This window comes from Pecten maximus, chromosome 14, assembly GCF_902652985.1.
Source record: "Pecten maximus chromosome 14, xPecMax1.1, whole genome shotgun sequence".
Classification (NCBI taxonomy): Eukaryota; Metazoa; Mollusca; class Bivalvia; order Pectinida; family Pectinidae; genus Pecten; species Pecten maximus.
Genome location: NC_047028.1, coordinates 29,729,735 through 29,754,429, shown reverse-complemented (window position 1 = coordinate 29,754,429; position 24,695 = coordinate 29,729,735). Strand labels below are relative to the sequence as shown.

General features: G+C 34.6%; 3 protein-coding genes across 4 annotated transcripts in view; all 3 read left to right on the top strand.

The window, feature by feature from the left end:
* The window catches only part of LOC117341976 (long-chain-fatty-acid--CoA ligase 4-like), a 31,111-nt gene extending 21,284 nt beyond the window's left edge, over nucleotides 1-9,827 (top strand). For both annotated transcript variants that reach the window (XM_033903883.1, XM_033903884.1), the window contains exons 14-17: nucleotides 921-995; nucleotides 1,605-1,793; nucleotides 2,390-2,665; nucleotides 2,926-9,827. In XM_033903883.1, the coding sequence (XP_033759774.1) occupies nucleotides 921-995; nucleotides 1,605-1,793; nucleotides 2,390-2,665; nucleotides 2,926-3,080 (695 nt within the window). In that variant the 3' untranslated portion in view covers nucleotides 3,081-9,827. The remainder of the gene's footprint in view (nucleotides 1-920; nucleotides 996-1,604; nucleotides 1,794-2,389; nucleotides 2,666-2,925) is intronic.
* Nucleotides 9,828-14,667: 4,840 nt separating this feature from the next.
* LOC117341856 (galactose-3-O-sulfotransferase 2-like) lies at nucleotides 14,668-15,714 on the top strand. Its single transcript, XM_033903716.1, has one exon. The coding sequence runs from the start codon at nucleotides 14,668-14,670 to the stop codon at nucleotides 15,712-15,714; it is 1,047 nt and encodes a 348-aa protein (XP_033759607.1).
* Nucleotides 15,715-20,731: 5,017 nt separating this feature from the next.
* On the top strand, nucleotides 20,732-24,466 carry LOC117341855 (galactose-3-O-sulfotransferase 2-like; the record flags this gene model as incomplete). Its single annotated transcript, XM_033903714.1, has 2 exons — nucleotides 20,732-21,735; nucleotides 24,361-24,466. Coding segments are annotated over 2 exons (1,110 nt in total), but the record flags the coding sequence as incomplete, so codon positions are not given.
* Between the last annotated feature and the right edge of the window lie 229 nt (nucleotides 24,467-24,695).

The following is a 24,695-nucleotide window of genomic DNA, read 5'->3' as shown; positions in this document are numbered from 1 at the left end:
TCATTCATTTGAAGTGTAATATGTTTATTGTTGTTGCAAATTTTGTATTGTTCACTTATTGATGGATTTAATGGTATACAGTGATGTGGCAAAAGTCTTTCAAGTTTTTTTCATTTTGCTATATATTCTTTAATTTTCACGACTTTGTTGATAGATGGATTTTGACAATTTTTTTTTTAATTGGTACAAAATCTTTTGAGGGTTCTTCTAATGCTATTTATTTAACTTTCATTGTGCATATCTGGAGTAATTTTCTACACTGCTAATTTCTGTGCGACGTCATTTTTCTACATAACGCTACCAAAATGATGTTCGAAAAGTTGGATGTTGAAAATAAATTATGATTTTTCTTATCATTCACAACAGAAAATGTTGGAAATATTATGAGATGAGACAGGAAACAACTCTCTATAAGTACACAGAATTTCATTTAAAATTATCAATGAACAAAGTCGTGAAAATTTGGAAACACAAAGAAAATATAGAAAAATGATAAAAATGTGGAAAACTTTTTTGCTTTATCATTATCAAAACTGTTCAAGTATTTAAACTAGATTGGTTGGTTTGTAAAATTGAAGGACAGATGGTATTTTGCTTTTATTTGAGTGTCAACAAAGATTTTCTTATGTATTGTGATCTTTAGGTTTGTCAAGATTTATACCTGAAGTTAAAAAAAAATCCAGTTTACTTGCTTAGTTTTAAAGTCAATGAGGTGAATTAAGGGGAGGCAACTTTTAGAGGAAGATTTTGGTATTCTGTATTTGCAAAGCTATGGAAAATACTTATATTTTAAACTGTTCTTTGTAGTAAATCATTGAAATGTTTTTCATTATTTATAATTTCTGTTTAGTAGAATGTTGGGAAACTGGATACCTTAATGTTGTTAACAACTTTTGTTGATTTGGTGATTTCTGTTCCAGTTGGAGACTTGGGTACAGGGAAAGTTGGAGCTCCGCTGTTCTGTGGTGAAATTAGGCTAAGGGATTGGCCAGAAGGTTTGTATAATAAATCTGTATAACCCTCCTACCATCATCAATACAAGAATATTCTTCTGACATCGTTGTTTCGGGTGATCCCCTTAACAGATTTAGTCCATATTCGCACCATAATATCACTCCATCTACACCCGATTAGATTCAGTGGTCAACAGTAAAGGTCAAAGCTCACAAAGGACCACTTTCTAAATAAAAAGCTGTGTACAAGATATAGCAGATTTATCTTATTGTTGATGGGGACATATCTACATGTATGTGAGCACATGCTGAATTTACTTCTGACTCACCATTAATTCCATAGGAGCTTGACATTTTCTATTACCCAGAATGAAATCCCAGTGACCCCAGATCACTACAATGGCTAAATATTTCATTCCAGGGCATAGGCATGTGTTTAGAATAAAAGATTGGGAATTAAACACAAGAAATATATATTTTGTTATGGATTATATGAATATACAATGTATCAAGCCCCTGTTACATATCCAAACATCTTCTATCATGTCTGAACAAATGAAGTATCCCCGGAGCTGTTGATAATGTGGCGTTCTACATTATTATTACTGGTATGTTGTAGGCTGTAACTCTGTACATTGTCAAATATTACAGGAAACTATACGGACCAAGACAAGCCCTACCCCCGGGGCGAGATATTGTTGGGTGGGGGCAATATTGTACAGGGGTACTACAAGATGGAGGAGAAGACTCTGGAGGACTTCACCGAGATAGAGGGTATCCGGTACTTCTTTACTGGAGATATCGGACAATTCGAGGATGATGGATGTCTCCGAATCATTGGTAAATACTGACAGTGATTTCTTAATCCTTGGATTCCCTTATACAGTACACATGCTATCCAGGGCCTAACATGCAAATGTATACATAGTATTGATATGGGTTTTGCCAGACACACGTACATTTTTTGCCTAATGTACATAATAATTATAGAGGTGGGTTTTGCCTTATTTATATACATATTTGGATGGGTTTTGCCCAACACAGGTGGGCTTTGCTTTATAAACACATATACTTTCAATGTTTTTGGATGGGTTTTGCCTAAAACATGTTCATGTTCAAATGGGTTTTGCTTAAATCATGTAATTATTGGGTTGGTTTTGCCTAACTCATGATGATGATGATCTACATATTGGGGTTGGTTTTGCCTAACAAATGTTTATATTTGGATGGGTTTTGCCTAACTCATGTACATATTAAGTTGATTTTTGCCTAACTCATGTACATATTAGGATGGGTTTTGCCTAACTCATGTACATATTAGGTTGAGTTTTGCCTAACAAATGTTTATATTTGGATGAATTTTGCCGAACTCTTGTACACTTTATGGAGGTGGGCAGTGACGACTGATATTCTTACATTTTTTCTGTCTTTTTCAGATAGGAAAAAGGATCTGGTAAAACTACAAGCTGGAGAATATGTAGCTCTGAGTCAGGTTGAGACGAGTCTCAAAATGTCTCCACTAGTTGAACAAATTTGTGTAGTCGGTGACAGTCGCCATAGCTTCACTGTGACCCTGGTTGTACCGAACCAAAAGAATCTGAAATGTTTAGCAAAAGAAGTGAAAATTGAAGAAGAGGACATCGATAAATTATGTCGCAATGAAAAACTTGCAAAAGAATTCCTGAAAAAGCTCAATGAATATGGTTTAAAAGGTAAATGATTTAGTTTCAAATTTATTGTTCATGTTTTCCAGAAAACAAAAAATAAGAAATAATGAATAAAAGATGGTTATTTCAACCTGTAAATTTCAGGTAAATGACACTATAAAAGAATCCTTAAGTTGCACCCATTGAAATGACCTTGATGTGTTTGTTGAATAGTATATTAAATAACTAGTTATTGAAGAAGTTGTTATAATTATTAGAAAATTGTTTTTATAATTAAATCATCATGTGTCTTTATATATTTCCAGCAAATGTTGAGAAATACTGTTTACCACAAGGGATCACCTTGGTCCCGGAACCTTGGATGCCCGACTCCGGTCTTGTCACAGATTCATTCAAACTGAAGCGGAAAGCGATGGAACAGCACTACAAATCGGACATAGCAAGGATGTACCGGCGGTAGGAATCTTCCAGGAGTGATGATGTACGACAGTGTATCTTCACCCAGTAATTCAACTCATCTGCTTTTGACAGGTTTTACATCAAAACTGACTCAAACCATGAAAATGTTGAAATCCCCTGATAAATATCTATCAGAATTTAAATTTCAAAATATTTTTTTTGTTCAAAATATTAAACATAGCATGGAATATCTTGTGTAGCTATGATATCATGTCCGATTTGGTTCAAGAAAAAATTGAAATATACTACATGTATGTAGACTTTAGAACAACAGTTTACATACATGTATAGTGAGGAGAGGGGCTTATAAGGTATTCCGAAGTGCAGAAACAGATATGAAAAGAAAATATTTTCATTTTACTGAAAGAATTATCCAAAGAAAAGTTTTCCGTTCTCAATAGCGTTTGTAAAATGTTTTAGTCACCTTCACATTGGAAAAAGACAATCCCTCTATGTATAATGAAAGTAGAGTGAATTTCTCAAGAAAATGACTGTAGAATTTGAATACTGATATCTGTTAATAATTCAAGTAACTATTTGTGAATATTTCCCCATGTTTGTGGAGAAAATTTATCTAGTTTGGGGAGAAAATGGTTGATTCAAGTAAACACTTTTTTAATTTCACTATTATAATGCAACAACTTCACAAAAGACCTATTTTTATTTTTAAGAAATGAAAGAAGGAAGGGAGATAACTGTGATTTCTTCAACCTTGGTGTATTTTAAACTCTCATTGTTCAGATTTTGGATCATTTTCCTTTTTAGGCATTGTGGATTCTGTGCTGTTATGATTTATAGGTATATGTATCAATGCTTTAACTGTAATTTGATGTATTGACATAGGACTTGCAAATTGTACCAATATGTGCTGTCAAACGCTATTATAGGTAGCCGTGGTCCAAGCTGAAATCTTGTTAATGCTTGTCATCTTCCTATAGGAAGGATTCATTATCTAAAACGTTATTTAAAGTATCGATCCTCATGTCGGACAAGTGTCAGATTCAAAATGATTTGTGTATAGGCAATTACCTGTATTTAAAAACTCTGGTCTACAACCTCTCCTGAAACAAAAATCTATAAAAAAAATCTTTTAAACAATCTATTTCATTCATAAAATTTGTACACGCATTTGTAAATTTAAATTTGTACATGTAATTGTCAAATTTATATCTGTACAGGCAATTGTTCAATCGAATCGAATATTAATTATTATGAAGGACTTTGACACATTTAATGATTTCATTAATTCAATGATTTTATTATGATTTAGCTAGGGTTCATATGTTACCATATTGTTTTAAAGACCTTGTGAATAACCAAAATAATAAGATTCAGCATAATTAGAATTTGATTCAAGCATCATTCAACCATCTTAATTCTGAGAACAATTTAAACTGAAATATATGTCTACTTTTCACATTACAATGTATATTGTATATTGAGGCACGGTGGTTAAGTGGTAGGACACAGGGCTTCATGACCGAAGGGTCGCTAGTTTGAGTCCCAGCAAGGGCGCTGTGTTGTATCCTTGAACAAGATACTATATAATTACTCTGTTGTGTTCCAGTCGACTCTGCTGTAAATGCGTACATGGTAGGGCAGTGTAAGAAATGTCATGTGTAAGCTGTTAGTACCGGAATGGCAGCTCCGGCTTAATGGTCACCAGGGAGTTGAGAAAAACATTGGCTTGTTGCTAAAGGCCTGACGACCATGGATAATAATTCGTGAATGGCTTTGAGACGCTATGTAGCTGTGATATAGTGGTATGTCAAACTCCAAATGATTACTATATTATCTCTATTGCACAAGAGAAAAATGTATTCATTTCATCAACACTTTGAAGTCATTAGGTTGTGTCTCAACCTTGAATCTTAAATATTTTACAGTTTCAAATATGGCTGTTTATATAGATATGATTTTGAATTTGACAATCGTGAAGTTTTCTGATTCCGCAGCCTGAGCTTTGAACAAAATCTGTTTTTATGATGTATCTAGATAAAGCGATGTTGTTGTCATTGTTGTCGGAAAGTTGTTCTTAAAGTTACAGTTGTACTTACTTGTATATCGCCTTATCATTTAGAATAATATTATACATTTTGTATGTGTGATTTTCATTAATATTGATTATCTACATGTATACTAATTTCTATATATAATTAATGCCATGGCTCCGAAGTTGATCAAATCTGAAACGAAAATCCTTGTATTGTGATTTTAAAAATAAGATTTAAAAAAAAATAAAAAGAAGATTTTTAAAAACCAATAAAACTGTATAAGGTTGCCGGCTGTAGATAAATTATTACCCATATGTCAAATTTTAATTTTCTAATAATATTGGTTAATGGCAGTTCAGTCAACAGTTTTAAAATGCATTTGAAGTTTTATGATGCAGGATTTTCAAAAATGTATGTTGCATGAATTAGCACAGTATGTGTCATTTGTCAAATTTGAATTCCATGAATTATCCCAATTGGATGGAAGTTGATATGAATGTATATCTGAAAATCAGGGCAAGATTCGTCCATATTAATTTACCTCTAGCTTTGATCTCCACTTTTCTGTACAATGCTGTTGTAAAGTTTTAGCCCCCATCATCAGATGGTAGGTTTTCAAATCGCCTTCGTCTATGCTCTGCCTGTTAATTGATTTTTCTTACTTTTCAAAAAACATTTGATGGAATAATCTTGAAATTTATGTATATGTTCCTTTAATATGACTTCTTGTTATGCGTATTTAATCAATATTTTATTTAAGGATTTTGGCTGAATTAAAAACAAACCACAAAAATAAATAAACAAAAATGAAACAAAACAAAAAAATATGAAATCATGTTTCATGATAGTAATAATTATCTCTTTATGTGAATTATTATTGTGATGATATAATTTGGGCGCCAAGGTCCCTTATGGATTTTCGTACTGTATGCTTCTACCTGCCTATAAAATGGTGTATATTTATATATATGTATATGTAGCCACAATATTCAATGTATATGTTAACACAGGTGTCGGTAGTATGTATAATGTACCTTGTATAAATGTTTATTATGGCTATCCATGATGCATATTGTATAAGATAAATGTTGTTATTTCAATGCATTTAAGTTTCAACGCATTTGAAAAAAACATCAGCTATGTCATAGAAAGGAATTTTAAAACAGTCGTAATTAGCAGAATGGCTGTGGAAAAAACTGAAATAAGATATATGCTAAAATCTGTAAATTTACAAGCACTCAGTCTGATCTTCCATGCTTATGTTGCATTGTGAATGTGTTCATTGTTTCGTTATATAGAGTGACTTTGTAAACGTTATTTAGGAAATTTGATCAACTTCAAGCCCTAAAGAACTTTAAATATCATTTTATATGTTTGGATCAGGATAAATTTATTGGACTCAATGTCAAATTCATTGAGCAAAGATGTTTAGATACTGAATATATATTAAAACAAAATCTGTATGGTTCTAGTAATCCCACATGGGGCAGTTGCCTGGTACTGACCGTAGGTCGGTGGTTTTTCTCTGTGAACTCTAGCTTTCCTCCACCTCCAAAACCTGGCATGAACTTAAATGACCCTGGTGGTTAATAGGACATTAAACAAACTAAACCATACCAAACTAGTAATAAACCTATAAAAGACATTTGTTTAAAAATATCTGATGGGGGGTGGGGGTGGGTTTGAGTGGGGGTGGGGGTGGGGTTCTAGACAAAAGAAAAGAAATTGGGGGGGGGCGGGGGGGGGGGGGGGGGTGTTACATTGAGAATGATGATAAGTAATATTTGTTGTTCCTGATTTGGCCGACAAGAATGTAAAAGAAAACATTTTTTTTACGATATATGGAATACAGAATATATTTCACTACCAGATGTAGATACTGACAAGTGTAATATCAATGTGATACATTTATATATATAGCTTTAGGTATAGTGTCCTTGTTTGTATTTTGCCTGGATAATGACTATCCACCTTTTCTAGTTGTTGCTTGTCCTTATAAAGAGTTCGCTCATCTGTTAAGTTTTCCAAATATTAAATATTTACGTTACTAGTTTAACCGAACTATATTTTTATACTTGAAAGTGAAAATATCGAAATAAAACCTGTTTTAGTTGTTGATGTTGCTTGTTACATTTCAGTCTAGTTTGATCCGCTTTTATTATAGATCTACTTTTGTATCCAATATTTCTTTATATTTTGTCTTTATACAATATTATGTTTGAATATGGTTAAACTACATGGTTCTGTAGTCTTTACTAGACTCTTCCTCTGTGTGTGACGTAGACCAATATATCTCAACCAGAAGAATACTAGTAACAAAAAATACTTTTATGCAAACGGTACCATAATTCTAACTAAAGATACATTTGCAGTCAAACTTTTCAAAGTACCATTAAGTGGCCAGATGTTTTGGATGAGTAAGCGTCATCTTAAAGTGCTTAACTATTAAAATTGTATACCATGAGTTGAGATGTTTAGTCTACGTAACACAGGGGTGATCAGTTGTAGGTACGTACAGATATAATGTTTTCCTACCACAGATAGCAATAGAACTATGAAGTGTGGGAGAGATGATTATTTATTACTGTGCCATCATGAGATGTAGGAATTGTGTGTCTCTGATTCTTTGTTGGTATGCCAATACACCGGAGTCCAAGGGTCATCTGTATAGGAAAATAATGTGATCTTTTAAAAAAGAACAGTGTTGGTATGCCAATACCCCTTAGTGCAAGGGTCATATGTACAGGAAAATAATGTGGAATTTTAAAACAGAACAGTGTTGGTATGCCAATACCCCTTAGAGCAAGGGTCATATGTACAGGAAAATAATGTGGAATTTTAAAAAAGAACAGTGTTGGTATGCCAATACCCCTTAGTGCAAGGGTCATTTGTACAGGAAAATAATGTGGAATTTTAAAACAGAACAGATATCCACAAATTCACACAAAAATAGTCATGTCATATACCATAATGTTTGTCTGGATTTCTCAAAACAATCAATAATTTGCTGCAGTTGCTGACGGTTTCCTCAAAAGAGTTACTTTGTAGTAAGATGCGGCAGCAAACAGTTATTAGTCACACAGATAATCAATCATGAAAAATAACAATGTCGTATGCTCTCAGTGTAACAGGGACATCTTGACATGATTTTACCTTAATCATGAAAGGCATAAACATTTCTCTTTTTGTCCTTGAGATGCAAATGTCGTTTGTGATTTGTATTGCACAGATATGGCATAAATGGGGTATTTCAATCAATAAAAAGGTCCTAATGGCTACTATCAAGGCATCTGATCATAGTATGATGCATGTTTTCTATTAATTTTACCTCAAACTCAGCGGTTTAACCATCTTTTCTAAAAACTGTCTTCTCATCATGTTCAGATTAACAATTGATCAAGGTACTTAGGTTAAATTGCACCATAGCTTGGATTTATAGCTAAATATCACTGGATTTGCTATTCAGATGACCACTGACTTGATTAAAATCAAACCAAGCCATATTTGCGGTATTATTAATTCTCAATTATTTGTAAGTGTCATATATTTTTACGATGAATACTTAGCTTTGTGATGAAGATCCCTGTTCATTTTATGATAACCTTGTTAAGTGATGTTTTATCCTTTGTTCTACAAACGTTTCACAGTTTTTATACAAATGTTCTATTTTGTTGTTAGAGCTAATTCTCTTCTCTGATTTCTTTATTTTATGTTTCTAGTCTTTTGTCCCTGAGCACATGATAATCACATGCATACTTCAATGAAAAACAAATCAAATAAGATAGTTGAGGAAACGAATTCAAATCTTTGCAGTTTCTGACTCTAGCTTACTTGTGAAACGTTTTTCTATCTTCTACAATATGACTGTAAGTGTAGATAGCAGGTTTATTTCTGGTGTATTTTCAGAAAATATTTCGATGATAATCCTGTTATATATACATATATACTGTATGACTAGCTATAGCTTGTGATGCATATTGCGCACATTGTTCCGAAATCAGGAAGTTAAACAAAACATTGTGTGAAGATTCATGTTCATTTTGTTGAGACACCATAAACTTTAATAAAGTTTAGTTCTGAACTATAATGAAAATATAACGGTATTTACTGAATACTGGGTCATGCGTTTGTATTTGGATGGATTTCTAAATCGAACTCATTATACAGGTCATTTAGTATATGCGTACATTTCGAAATTTCTGGGTCTTGAATGGTGTGGGGAAATGGATGTTATCAAATAATCAAGACTTCACACACAAGTAAGCCGGTATGTAACATAAACAGATTGAAGTGGAATATTTGTTTTCCGTCATTTTTTCTGTTTATAGGAAATGTTAACGTAACATAGGTTAACTTACCACAGAGGAGAATGTTGTGATGTTACCAGTCAAACAATAGTTGAACCTTGTAAATCATTACCCAATCCATTTGTTTTCCTGTGTGTCTAATTGACTTGAAATCATGCACAGTTTCCATTTCACAGAACAAGGAACTTGTGAGACTCGCAAGCTTGTTTTTGATTCGGAGTATTATGTACTTTGCTTTGTGTGCGCTTATGAAAGCACATTTTCTCGAAGATGAAAATTGTTGTATCCAAACGCTTTGCGTGTGAAGCTTAGCAATAAAAGCAGAGTCATGTATTTAGCAATAAGGTGTGTTTTTGTAAGTTGTATATTTACAGGACATTCCAAGGCTTAGTACATTGTAATAAATCGTTGGTGCTTTCATTTAGCGAAATAAATGTATTCTTTGAAGTTTTGTGATTTGCGTTATATGTTTCAACTAAATGAACCTTAAAGGGTATGCTGTATATGGTTTCTTGATAAAACCATACAGAAATAAATGCATTATATGTTTGTAATGGGAAGGAAAAATGCAACGACCAGAACGGGACTGCAACCCGGGACCTCCGAACTGTAAACGGACCCTCTAACCATTTGAGCTACCTGGCCACTGGCGTTCAGCTCAATCCAACTACTTTCCTCCCTCCGTCAACAAAGTCTTCGACCCTGAAGACACACGATACCACATACCACCCCCCTGTGTATTTAGATGGGCGCCAAATGTAACGGAAGAGTAAAAATGCAACAACCAGAATGGGATTTGAACCATGATCTCTGAACTCGAGACGGAGGCCATAATCGTTTGAGTCACCTGACCGGCGGCGTTCAGCCCAGTCCAGTTCCGCTACGTTACCGACATCAGCATACTTGGCTATACATATTTAGAACATTAGAAAAGACAAAGATCCTGAATTGAATCGCCTGATAGGATAAGGAACATTTAATGACAACAGCAGGTGACATTCTGACGTCCTCCGTCCAGGGCTGGGAGATTATGGTATCGTCAACGGCCATTCAAATATTGTAATATAAAGGTCATGTTTTTGTTGTACATTTGTACGCTACAACGATACCTGGTAGATATAAACGTCATTATATTCAGATTCCGGGTATGAAATATAGATTACCGATTTTTGCTAAATGTATTTTGTTGCAGACTTGTAAAGCAATGATGTAAAAATCGATGAAAACTGGATAATGTTCGGAATTTAAAAGCCATTGATGTTTTGTTGACATTCGATCATGAATGAAACATTCACGGACAGAGTAACATCAAAGACAGGCAGGATGGCAAATGTTCTCACCACATGCTCACGTAAATACCGACGTGTATACTCTCGTTTGTGTCTAGTTTTACAGAAGAATTCAAATCTTTGAGATTGTCTGTAGCAAATATCAGTCACGCATTATGACATGTTCTATTAATGACTGTGTGGCTTTGTTGATCTGATATGAAGTCAGACATGGTTGAGTTTTGTTATATGCCTATTGATTCCGTTGTCATCACTCCAGTTCTTATTTTGAGACTGTGACGTAACTATAGATCTGTATGGCGGGTGTCGTTGATGAAACAGAAGACGTTTACTCTTCCGGAATACCTGGTCGTATTCTCCTTGTACCCTTTTAAGGGTCTCCATACAAATCTATATTTCGTTCATATTTTACTATTGTTTTATTTATACATTTTTTGTATTGAGTGTGAATCATGGTTCCGTCATTATGTCCGTATTCTCTGTCGCTTGATTTTGAAGCAGATGAAGCTCTCTCTTTGGGGGATGGGGGATGGTGGTGCGGTGTCCCGACACTTTATCACTAGCCCTCCACCTCTGGGTTGTGAGTTCGAAACATACGCGGGGCAGTTGCCAGGTATTGACTGTAGGCCGGTGGTTTTTCTCCGGGTACTCCGGCTTTCCTCCACCTGTCACGTCCTTAAATGACCCTGGCTGTTAATAAGACGTTAATCAAAACCAACCAAACCAAGCTCTCTCTTGGCGAACTCTTGGTCTCCTTTTACGTTTTCAAAGATATCCATGTTAATCTATATTTTGTTCATATTTAGCTCTCGTTCTATCAATTACGGCTTTCCGTATATAAATTATGCTAGTATTAGATAGCACCACTAATATGATTCCCGTGGGAGTACAGAAGTAATTAATTACAATGTAACACAGATTTTGTCGCCCAGTTTTAATTATCATGTTTCATTTCATTGTGATTCAAGTTTCCTAAATTCACGTATTACATTTAACTTATTCCATGGCGGAACGTCGTCGTTCGTCAACATTATTGGGCAAATAATATATAACATTACATAATCGGAAGGTGTAGCTCCCTTGGGGCCGGAGGGGCCGGAGGGGCCGGGCCCAATATAGGAAATTGAGGCACATCTTTCCAATCGCTACTAGTCATGATTGCCTGAGTGGATTTTGGTGATATTTCGACTGGAGCATTATTTTGCAAATGATATTTAACGTTGTTTATACGTAGGATATGACTCCTTTGGTAGCGGAGGGGCGGGGTCAAAAGGGAAATTAAGATAAAACCTTAAAATCGCTACTTATTCTGAACAGCTGAATGTATTTTGATGAAATTTGGTCTGGATCATTATTGGTCAAACGTTGTATAAATGGAGGATGTCACACCCTTTGGCCGGAGAGAAGGAACCGAATTGGGGAAATATTGAGAAAAAGGAAGAAAACACTAAAATCATTCTTCTTGTTAAAAACTAACAGATATTTGGTCTGAACTATTGTTGGGAGAGGCAACAAAAAAGTGGGGAAAATAATTGTTATATAAGGTAAAGTATTTTGCCATGATTACTGAAATATCTAGGTGAGTGATACAGGCCCTCTGGGCCTTTTGTGTATATCCTTTTGCGATATGACGTTAACCGTGTTCGATGCTTGTTACCTCGTGGCCTCTATGTAATCACCCTAGTTCTCATTTTGAAGCTTTGACCTCCCACATTTGACCTATATTTACACGGTGTGTACTGTTGATGAAGCAGAAGACGCTTACTCTTTCGGAACGTGTGGTCTTTTTAGCTATGTACATGCAAATCTTTATTTTGTTTCATATTTTGTCATCATTTTATGGATTTTGAATAAAAAATAATGTTTCATTTTAATTTCGGTTGTCTCTGTTGTTGTTTTTTTTCTTCATTGTAATTGTTAATTTGATATGTCCACCATATACTAAGATATATATACAATTGTTATTTTATCTGCCTAATCAGGGAATACCGTATTGTGTACATAAATACCTGTTTGACACGTGTGACATGGCCGTTGTGGTCACGTGACGTTATGGAGTGTAACTCACTGGGATACATTGACGCTGTCCTGCAGCTGTCCTTTAGGAACCTGTCCTTACACGTAACTGTAGCAACTATGAGATACCGATATCTATGGTAAGTGCATTTTCTAAACTATTAACATTTATGTCAACGAAACATCAGTCGCATTCCATTACAAATTTATACTAGTTATCCCGTTCGTGTTTTCATAATATTTCTTTTATGTACATTTACATGTGTAATAGTACACCATTTGATGAAAATCAATTTTTATTTCATATCTGTGCGTGGCATGTGCATTCTCTGCATGTGTATTGAATGGACAGCTTGTGATGTCATAATACAACAAAAGAAAAATGATGCAAGATCGAGACTACAAACTGTTCTAAAAACCTCAGCCGAGTCTGGGGTATTTACCATACTTTGTGACCACAAGGGTGGAATACGTGTTAAAATGATGAGGCCGTAGGTGTCTGGAGTAAATAGTCACAGCTTGACTCTCTACAGTAAATAGTCACACTCTGCGCTTCCCAAATATTTGTAAATGCAATTAACATAATCCCTGTTTACTGTAAAACTTCCGATCCGAAAACTGCTAAAATATTATCATTGCTAAAATGTTGATATCGCTGTATTATTTTGATTACCTGAACACGTCCTATTCCAAATAGTGTGGACTTACATGTACTTGTTTTGGCACAATCGTTTGAGAGTATTATACCCTAGTAGGCTGCAAAATGGTGAACCGGCGCAACCACAAAACTTAAAAAAACACGTGTACAATATATATACATACCGCAATTAACACAATCTAAATGTAGTTGAATGGTGTTTCTGAAGAAAACAAAAAACAAAACAAAAAACAAAAACAAAAGAAAAAACAAAAACAAAAAACAAAAAAACAACAACACTAGAATGAAATAAGTTTTCCGTTGAAATCTGTACGTTAAATGTACCTAGAAGGAACTAGATGTGTCGAAAAGACACGAAATTCGAATTTCATTTCAGGTTAATTTCGATATATATGTTTTTATTATGATTTTTTTTCTGTGTTCCTACTGGAGGCAGAAAAGGATCTCCATTGCGGGTACCACTGTTTTTGAGAAAATGTTGATGATAATTATTTTACCAAACCCAAACCATAACTTTAGTTTCTTTGATGCAATCTTAAAAGAAGTCGAGATCGAATTCGATTTCGAATGTAAAACGTAAGCAGAATGGTTGTCCCGATCATGGTTCGAAGCTTGGGTCGAATCCCTCAAGTTTGAAGTATGAATTTAACGGCGCGTTTTTCGGCTGACAAAATTATGCGAACGCAATGACAATTATCAGTTTTCGACCGATAATTTTTACGTGTGTACCTGAGTCCTAAATATTTATAATGTCATATTACATAGTTGAATATTTTTCCAACATGGTTTTTACTTAAAATGTTATTTTATGCAGCTCTAGTAATATTATCTCAACGACCCACGTGCAATTTCTTTTAACACAAACAGTACAAGGAGAGTAAGACCAGGCGTTCTAGAGAAGTAGCGTCTTTTGCTTCATCAAATACTTCTGTAAAATACAAGAGTATAAGTGAAACTGTAACTCAAACTCTGAAACCCGATGAAACCCTTAATATGATATGGAAAGGAATAATTTATATAGATACATTGTACTTTAAAAAGAGGCCAGGTGTTTCGGGGGTATAAGTCTTTTTCTATTTCATCGACGCCACCCTGGATATAAAGCAAAGTAAAATTGATGAAGTTAATATCATGTTCTCTATATGAGGACCGGGGTGGTTGCAACGGACAATAACTAGAATCAAATCATAAAATACTATCCAAACTACCCAAATATTTTCTGTATTTTTTCAGGAGGGTGGTGATGGGAGTTTGCTGTCTTCAATCAATGGTGATTTATTTCAATTTACTAATACACGCTAACTTAAAAACCGAAATACCGGAAATGACCTTGAAAGGTAAAAAAGAAACAACTAATCAGATTCGATACAGCATAAAAGGCGCTCCCGTCCAACACATAGCATTTCTAAAGGTGCACAAAGCAGCAAGTACCTCCATCCAGAACATCTTTCTACGTTACGGACACGAACATAATCTGGTGTTTGCTCTTCCGAAGGGTAAAGATCCCGCTGGTGTGCAGTCATTAACACCACATGCCATCTTCCCTATACCTACAAATAGGACTATTGACATTTTCTGTGCACATGTACGATTTAATAGAAATGACTTCATAAGAATGCTTCCGAAAGATACTGTGTATATTGGAATAGTAAGAGAGCCGTTCAGCCAATTCAAATCAAATATACAGTTTCTACGTGAAAAACAATGGATTCAAATACCAAATAAAAAAATCTCAGTTTCTGAATATTTATCTCGTAACGAAAAATACGTAAAATCTAGAGGGCGGGTCCGAAGGCCTGTGACGTACAATGCCATGGCGCATGATTTTGGCTTTCCTTTTGATTTGTTCTGGAAGACGGATTACAACGCCATACAGGACCATTTACTTCGTCTGAATGAGGAATTTGATATCGTCCTAGTGCTGGAATACCTGGACGAATCTATAGTGTTAATGCGACGGCTCCTAAACTGGGATCTTAAGTACGTTTTATATGGTAAACTTAATGTCTTGAAAAACCCAGATAAGGACTTGAATTTTGGACCAAATGAAGAAAAACTGTATCAGAATTGGGCAAAACTAGACTACGCTCTTTATTACTTTTTCCTTCAAAAATATAAAGAACGTCTAAGAGCCCAATCTCCCGATTTTTTCGAAGAGGTGGCTTATTTCAGAGAAACTCGGTTTAGGTATGACCACTTCTGTACCAATTTAATAGCGAGTAAAAATGACGAAAATGTTATGTTATTTGAAGGGAGTCGTTGGAATAGACCATTTGTTGTTACCAAAGAAGACTGTGGAAAATTGTATATTCATGACGTTGACTTTCTGGAAATACTGAAAAGAAAACACTTGAAATTAGCAAATATTTAGATTGACAGACATTTGGCTTGTTAATATCATCATCACCTGTTAACGAAATCTCGACATAAATCAACACACATCTCACAGAACTGTTGTTTAGATGTATAAACACATTTGTCATTGTGTAAACAGGAGATATACACTTCCCCCTGTCCAAACCTCTCACCTTGATGGCGCTGGGTGTCTTCGGCAGTATGCTTCAGTGAGGTAGCACTATAAATCGGCAAAAGTTCCAGCCCCATATCATCGCGCGTCTATTTTCTCATTCTGAGAAAGAGATAATGGCGGGATTTTACATGGCGGTAGTCGTCGATAAAGCCGAAGACGTTTACTCTTCTGGAACACTTGGTTTTATCATTCTTGCCCTTGTTTAATGGATCAGGTACACATCGTCCTTCCCCTGTTGTTAAGGTTAGGTATCGTACTGTAAAGAGAAAAGGGGGAACTATTAGAAGAGCCATGCAATAAAAATAATATCTTAGTTATAGATAATATTTCTTTATACAAGGGGCCGCGGTGGCCAAGTGGTTAATTTGTCCCGACACCTCTGTGTCACGAATTTTATACCCATGTGGGTCTTTCTTCCGCCTCCAAAACCGGACACGTCCTTAAATGACCCTGGCTGTTAATAGGACGTTAAACAAAATAAAACAAATAAACGAAATCTTCATACAAAATACGAAAACAGAATAAAATGATAATTTCCATCTACTAAAAAAAATAGTCAACCAGGTTCAATTCTTTTAAAAATCCATTAGAATGTCTTTATATTTTTATCTTGTATATTTTAATATGGTGGAATAAAGTGTGTGCGTGTGTGTGTTTTTTCGGTTATGAAGAATGGTTTCTTGTTCCGTAAGAAGATTCAATCAACGCTCTCAATTGTGTACCGCATTGATACGAAAAAACACAATCGCTCTAAAACCAACAAATATCCGCGAGTGATTTATTTTTGCCATCTTCGCGTATTAGGACAATCGCAGAAATCTATTCTTACAAGCATAGTAAGTGTGTAATTTCATAACTTCGTCATTTCGCAAAAATGTGAAGCACGGAATTATTCTTTGAAATTAGATTCGCGAAGATATTTCGTCACGAAATTTTTTTGAATATTTTCAGTCACTCTCTTAAGGTAATGTCCAAGCTCAAAATTGTTTTTATCTATGATAAAGTTACTATCTTAAGGTTACAAATAACTTTGTCAAACTTATAATTTGACTTAAACTTAAACGCGTGTTATCCATGTCCACGTTATTACGCGAGGTTAGTCAATCGCGAAATGAAAGTTTTCGCGGTTATTTGTACGATATTGACCAAGCTATCTGTTACCGATATATGAGTCTCGCTGAGTCCATGACCAATATCTCATCATTAGCGAATTAAAGTCGTGCCTAGATCAGTGATCGCAAAATCATGTATTCGCGAATATATCTTTAATTTAAACATATTTATTGTCAAAACATAGACACGGGATTAGGCACAAATTACAACAACTTATCAACGCCTTCTCCCAACATATATACAGTGTATTACAAGGCATAGTTACATTTACATGGATAATGACAAAAATGATATAGTAAACGGTTTACTAAATAAACTGATCAAATATATCTGATGCGATAAGTTCTCGAAATAAAGTATTCGCGAAATAAAGTATTAGCGAAATCTAAGTGATTTACAGTACAAGCTACAAGTTGCTGCGAACTTGATATAAAATGTTTAACGGTCACTTTTGGTAATCTAAGTGTAGCTTAGTAAGGTTACGTCCTACTTCGACGACATGACAACCTATTAGTGCATGAACTCTCTTATGTTGTAAACCAACCAGCTGTTATTCGGGTGAGGGAAACACCTATATGAACATTTAAAAGTCGGTTAAGAAAGCAAAACAAACTGGAAAAAATAAGCGCTACAATTGGCAATGCTCAAGAAACTTGTAACAAACAAACATATTGTTTTTACATATTGAATACCTATATCAAGACTAGCAGTAATAATGTTTATATGAAATATATGCAAATAATTTTGCAATAAAATATAAATTAATGATTTTTCTTTATGTTCTTTGTCGTAAACATGAACGTTACAATTAATTTGCGTTCGACAAAATCGATATTGTATTTGTATTTTCCTGACATTTTATGTTTTAGTAGCTTTTGATTTTTGATTAAATGTTCAGTCACTTTACTTCAAAGGCTAACACTACAAAAGGTATGGATATTAATAACAATACCTTCACCATATGGTCACGGTCCAATCGGTGTTCATTTCTCTACTCTAATAGTATGAAACAAGATCAATCGCCAAGGAGCTAGGGTAATACATTCATCCATGGCATTTTCATTGGTTATAATGGTAAAATCACAAGTACTACACTTTCCATTTTAGCTTAGAAATACACGACAACTAGACTCTATATCAACTAGCATGGCGCCGTATCAGGCGTCGAATGCACGGTCTTTGCTGTTTTTGTGGTTTTTTTCCACAAAGCTGACATTATCGAAACAAAATTTGATCTGCTGTTCAGATATCTACACGTTGTCGTAACGTCTCTTTTCACTCCAAACTTACTAATTTTTCATTCTAATAACGATCTCATTGAGCATTCGGTCCGACGTGACGTGAAGATATTTAACACTTTTTGTTGTTACCTGTATTGTCTAAGTTATGAGTTTGGCAGCAATACCATATTTGTAAAGTAACTCGCACTAATATAAAGAAAAGACGTTATCTCGGATTTGATAGATACCCGCTAACAAACGCCTACTTGGGGTGTCGTGTCGTGAAAACATTTCATTTGGAGGTCAACAGACCATCATATGACAAACTTATTCCTCATAATGCGTAAGACATTTCCCCAATCCAAGAAATCACACAAATGAATTATAGACACCGTTATCATGTACCTGTGGATTCATTACAATGTTTGGGACCAAAACAAGTTTTTATTTATATACGTATATAAATCTGCCTCCGAAAGACATCTTAAACAATGGCAAAATCTAGTATAATGGCATTTCCTTTCTTAAGGAAATTAGAGCCCAATTTAGTTGTGAACTTATTTTTAAAAATACCCTTTATACATTTTACTTTGATTGCCAATACTACTTAGCAAACTTGTTTAGTACGTGTATGTTTCTTATTTACAGATTTGGTATATTAACGCAAAGCCCATAACTTTGACAACCCAGAAAAATACAAAATATGGATACTTTACGGGGAACTAAATAAAATTGAGTGCACAAACACATGACACATCTTAAACAACAATACCTAACTTTATCACCAGGAACAGTTTGACCTAAATTTCAGTTTGAATGTCGCGTTGTTTCTTTTTCGTTAGTCTCCAAGTTTTGTTCTAAGTATGCATTTTATTGCAATAATATATAACATCTGCGTTCTTCATCTTTACACCTGGACTAAAATATTACAATTTTTAGAAATCTGCATTATTTCATTAAAACCAGCAACCGATTTTGATATTTTTACTTTAATGAAATGTAAAATATTGTTAATATCAGTATCTATTGACATTTCTTTTGCCAGATTTTGTAATTTGTTCTTGTTTTGGGAGAAGGAGTTGATAATATTGTAATAACTTGTGCGCAATAAATTATGTTAAATAAAAAAAATGACACATGTTCAGCTTCGTTAGTAGGCTGAGAAAACGTTTCACCTGAAACTCCAAATCTAAGCTTGCTTCGTTTGTTTACTTGCAAAACATAAGCCGTAAATAAGTTACCAGAATTCACTGTGTTTGGTACAAAAAATATATATGAACATAATTAAATGTCAATTAAGGAAAGTATTGTTTGAAGAGGTTAAAGTAAACAAAATATTGGTTTAGAGTTTGGGTACTTATTTTTCAACCTAGCAATATGCATTTATGTATCACAAAATTACTATAAGCATGAAGGATGAATGAAAGATATTTTATAGTATCTAAGTATCATGCTAGAAAGAATTCGGTCATGTAAAAATATAGATTTTTGGCTTTATAATGCACCATCCCTAATATTGAAATACGTCTTGCCTATGTCAGCATGACACGTGTGACGTTTGTAGTTTGGTCACGTGACTTAACACTAACATAGTTAAAATGCGAAAAGAGCACACAGAATCTTAGATACCGGGCACATCCTCTTGCAACTTAATCAAGCTCTTCGTTGGAAACAGGAGACAAAAGTAGTCGTTATGCGTAACCAATGTCTATGGTAAGTATATCTGATAGGTAAACATACTTTGACAATATATTTTGTCTCTCATTGTCTCCATTTACTAGTATTACGAACTAGTATCAGTTTAAATATATGTGTATTTATTGTATAATACACTTCGCAAAGGTTAACGTCTTAAATAGCATATAACTTCCGTAACTAAAACGTTTTCAAATCCTAATGCAAGTTCATCATTTCTATTTGTATCATTTCCATGCCATATAGTGAAATCATATCGGGCGTTTTGTCCGATCTATAATAATATGAAGAACAGGATAGGTGAAACAATAGGTAATGCCATCTAATGATAAGGGACTGTTTTGTATCAGACTTTAACAATTCCTTTGTCGATATATCTATAATCTTTGCCATAATCATGGCAAGAATAACCGGATACATCGGCTCAACCACTACATTATGTATGACTATGAAAACCATGTACAACAATGTTTACTTAATTTCATGAAGCATCGCATTTTTAAAGCATACAATGAAACTTTCTTCAAAAATCGCCTGAGTGCCAAATTTTCGAACGTATTGAAATAGAAATCATGACTATAGGGGTAGAATTTTTCAATAAACGTTCATTTTCAATGTTTGTTTTTTGTTTTGTGTTGTTGTTTTGGAGTTGGGGGTTGGGTTGTTTTTTTTTTTTTTTGGGGGGGGGGGGGGGGGGGGGGGTTGCTTTGTTTTCTGTTTTTTTTTTTTTTTTTTTTTGCTTTTGTTTTTCTTGTTACCATTATTTTATCTTTTTTTTTAAATGCGTCAAAATCACGACGTCCTGCCCATTATGCCATCCTAATGTAAAATATTTTGTACATTTCACTGTAATATACATTGTGTGTTTCAGGGTTGCGGTCATTGGATTGTGCTGTCTGACAACTTGGGAATTATATTGTAATTTGCTAGCCTACGTTAACACAATAAACTCAGAATCACCAAAAATAACTAGGAAACGGACAGTCTATGGACAAAGAGAACCGACCAATCAGCTTCGAGACCGCATTAAAGGCGTTCCTGCTCAACACATTGCATTTATAAAGGTTCACAAAGCAGCCAGCACAACTGTTGAGAACATATTTCTACGTTACGGATACGAACATAACCTTGTTTTTGCTCTTCCAAGAAAAAAAGATCGCGGCGGTATTAAACGTTTGATAAAACAAAATATTCTTCCGACACCAAAAAATCAACATATTGATATTTTCTGCACACATGTTAGATATATTAAAGAGGATTTTAATAGTATGATGCCGGCAGATACGGTGTACATTGGAATCGTGAGGGAGCCCTTCAGCCAATTCGAATCAAGCGTACGATTTTTACGTCAGAAAGCTTTGATTGACATACCAGGGAAAAATCCGGTTTACGAATATTTGGCACATAACGAAAAGTATATGAAGTATGGGGGAGATCGAATTGCAACAACTTACAACTTTATGTCGTATGATTTCGGCTTCCCTTTTGATTTGTTTTGGAAGACTGATTTGAATGCAGTACAGGATTATTTACTTAAGCTGAATGAGGAATTCGATCTTGTTTTAGTGATGGAGTACCTTGATGAATCTATAGTATTAATGCGTCGACTTTTAAACTGGGATCTTCGGCACGTTTTATATGGTAAACTAAATGGAAAGAAAGATATAGATCTGCGGTTGAAGTTTGGACCAAATGAAGAAAAACTGTATCAGAATTGGGCAAAACTTGATTATGCTCTTTATTACTTTTTCCTTCAGAAATATAAAGAACTTATACATAAACAACCCCCTGATTTTTTCGAGGAGCTTGCATACTTCAGAGAAACCAGAGTTAGGTATGATCATTTCTGTTCAACTTTGATAGCAGGTAACTCCAGTAAAAGTAGGCTTTCATTTGAAGGAAGTGCATGGAATAAGCCTTTTGTCATTACAAAAGAGCATTGTGAAAAGTTATACATTCATGACGTAACATTTATAAATACAATAAAGAGAAAACATATGCAATTATACATAAGCTAATGCGTTCGACAAAAAGCGGGCATCATTTTCGATTGAGAGATTGGAGGATTTGGAAATATCAGAACTATACATGACGATGATGGACGGATGAAGTATCAACTGTTTGATAAAGAATAACATGATTTATGAAATTACGTTCAGGACACACAAGATACATTAACAGCGTTCAGTACAACTTGGGAGTTAGTTTCATACAGCTGGTTTGTCCTTCTAGAGCTAGTCAGTAATGTTAATGTCATAAATTGTTATTAGCTAGAGGGTGACAGACAGAACTCAGGATAAACAGAAAGAAATTATAAAATCTGAACGAGGAGGTACAGAACTTCTACCTGTATAATCAACATGTTTCGTAATTTACATTGTTGGTTTTAAAATTGACGTCATGTATATACGTATGTATGCTCTGAGCTGTGTAACAATTCATATGAATTAAAAATGGCAAAATTATATTTCACAGGAATCAGAAAAGGTACATCTATATCTATTTTAGACATTGTCTATATTGAAAATACCGGTAACATATCATTCGATTCACAGTTCGTAGTTAAATATCACAAGTCTTCCTGTTTCTCATTCAGAATTCTACACAGAGAAAAATGACAAACTGAGCATATTTTAAGAAATTGTTAAATAAAAGAACATTGCTGATAATTATTACTCTGTGCATTGCATTTGTTTTCGACAGTGGATATCTAATTAGTTAATAAGCATGAATACATTGGCAACGTGTATATGGTTTAATAACTACAAATGGAACACGCATCAAAAGCTTTATTACTCAAATTAATTACTAACAATATAACGTGCTAATATATATTATGTAAAGAAGTTTGATTCACAAATGTTCATTATCTATTTTTCTGATCCTCGAATTTAGATAAAAATAATAAAGAATACCGACATAATAACGAAACCATAACTCGGACTCAAATAAATTAAACGGGGGTAAGATGTAAACAAAAATATAAATTTACTTTGAGACTCCTGGAAAAGTACAATACAGTAAGACAATGTGTTCAGGAAAGATAGGCGTCTTCTGCTTCATCGACGACACTCGTTATACAAATCTAGGTCACGATGACTCCCATCATACAAATCTAGGTCACGACGACACCCGTCATAAAAATCTAGGTCACCACGACACCCGTCATATAAATATAGGTCACGACGACACCCGTCATAAAAATCTAGGTCACCACGACACCCGTCATATAAATATAGGTCACAACGACACCCGCCATACAAATCTAGGTCACGACGACACCCGCCATACAAATCTAGGTCACGACGACACCCGTCATACAAATCTAGGTCACGACGACACCCGCCATACAAATCCAGGTCGCGGCGACACCCATCATACAAATCTAGATCAAATCCGAGTCGGTCACAATCTCAAATGAGAGTTAGGATGATGACAACGGAACCACTGGGTGTATCAACAAGTATCAACACGTCTGTTCATATTGCATGAGGATTAGAATATTTCTAAATAAGATCATGATGTCGATCATAAATCGTTCCTTTGGTTCTCCTCAATCTGCATCTCTTGAATCGAAATCTTTTGTTGTTAATTTCTCGTCAGTAATCGATATATGTCACTGGAATTGTGATAAAAGGGACAAGCTCTTGAACATAGAATCACCTGGGACATGTAAAATCGTATGTACATGTAGGGGATGCAGGGATGCTGCTATCAAGAAATGGAAAATTAACAATTAGAAAATTGAAATCATCTGTTTCCGATGGTAAGGAAAGCAAAGATTTAGGAAAGTGGATAATGTTGAAGAGTCGGTAGTGTACCTGATTCCAAGTTCTACATGGCATATGCAATCGACATGGTCAATAATGTATTTTAGTTTGGTAAGCGTCGCCTGAAAACAAAAACAAGTCGGAAAACAGAGAATCACAATTTATTCAAATGGGTAGTCCCATGCCAATAGTTTGTTGGAAGATAAGATGATTAAACTCGATAAAGATGCTGTCGACCAGAATTTCAATCATTATACAATGTATATCCTGATTAAATCATCGTTGTATTTTCTATTAACTCTGATGGTATGTTTTACTAAATACAAACGTTTTATGTTTGAGGCAAGATTTTACTCATTACTGCGCTTTCGCTCGAAATGCTTACTTAGGAATTACGTACAATGACGGTTTCATCCTGTTATGGCAGTTTTGAAAAGAACAAAAGTGGTTGGAAGACCCTATCTCGGAGACTATCCCAAGTATGTTATATCTTTCTATGTCACTTAAAAAAATCATCGAAAATATATAGGGCAAACAATATTTCCGGGATCATCTCAAAAATGAATAAATGAATTGTTTACAAACTGTATGATAACAGACTTGTTATTTCTATATGTATATTGTACGGTACAATTTTCGGGAGTAAACGGAGCTATGCATGGCGTACTTGTATTTATTCCACTTGACAGACTTTCCGAAAGTGTCACGTTCTCCACTGCTCTCAGACTCAAGGACATGGTATTTGATACACCTCTTGAGGGCATCATTTGTTTTACATTCCTCGGAGTCAAGTGAGGATGTGTGTTAAATGTGATATAATTAAAACATATGTAATTTTAGACACACTTCTGACACCAACTATTTCTATCGCGACATCAATTTGAAATCTTCATCGTCCTACATCTATATTAAAGTTAAATTTTATTGATATAAATATCCATGCAGAAAAGCCTACCCACATCCATTACCATTAACGGTGTTGATATTCGTGTCGCATTGATTCAAGGTGGGCCTACCTGTGCTT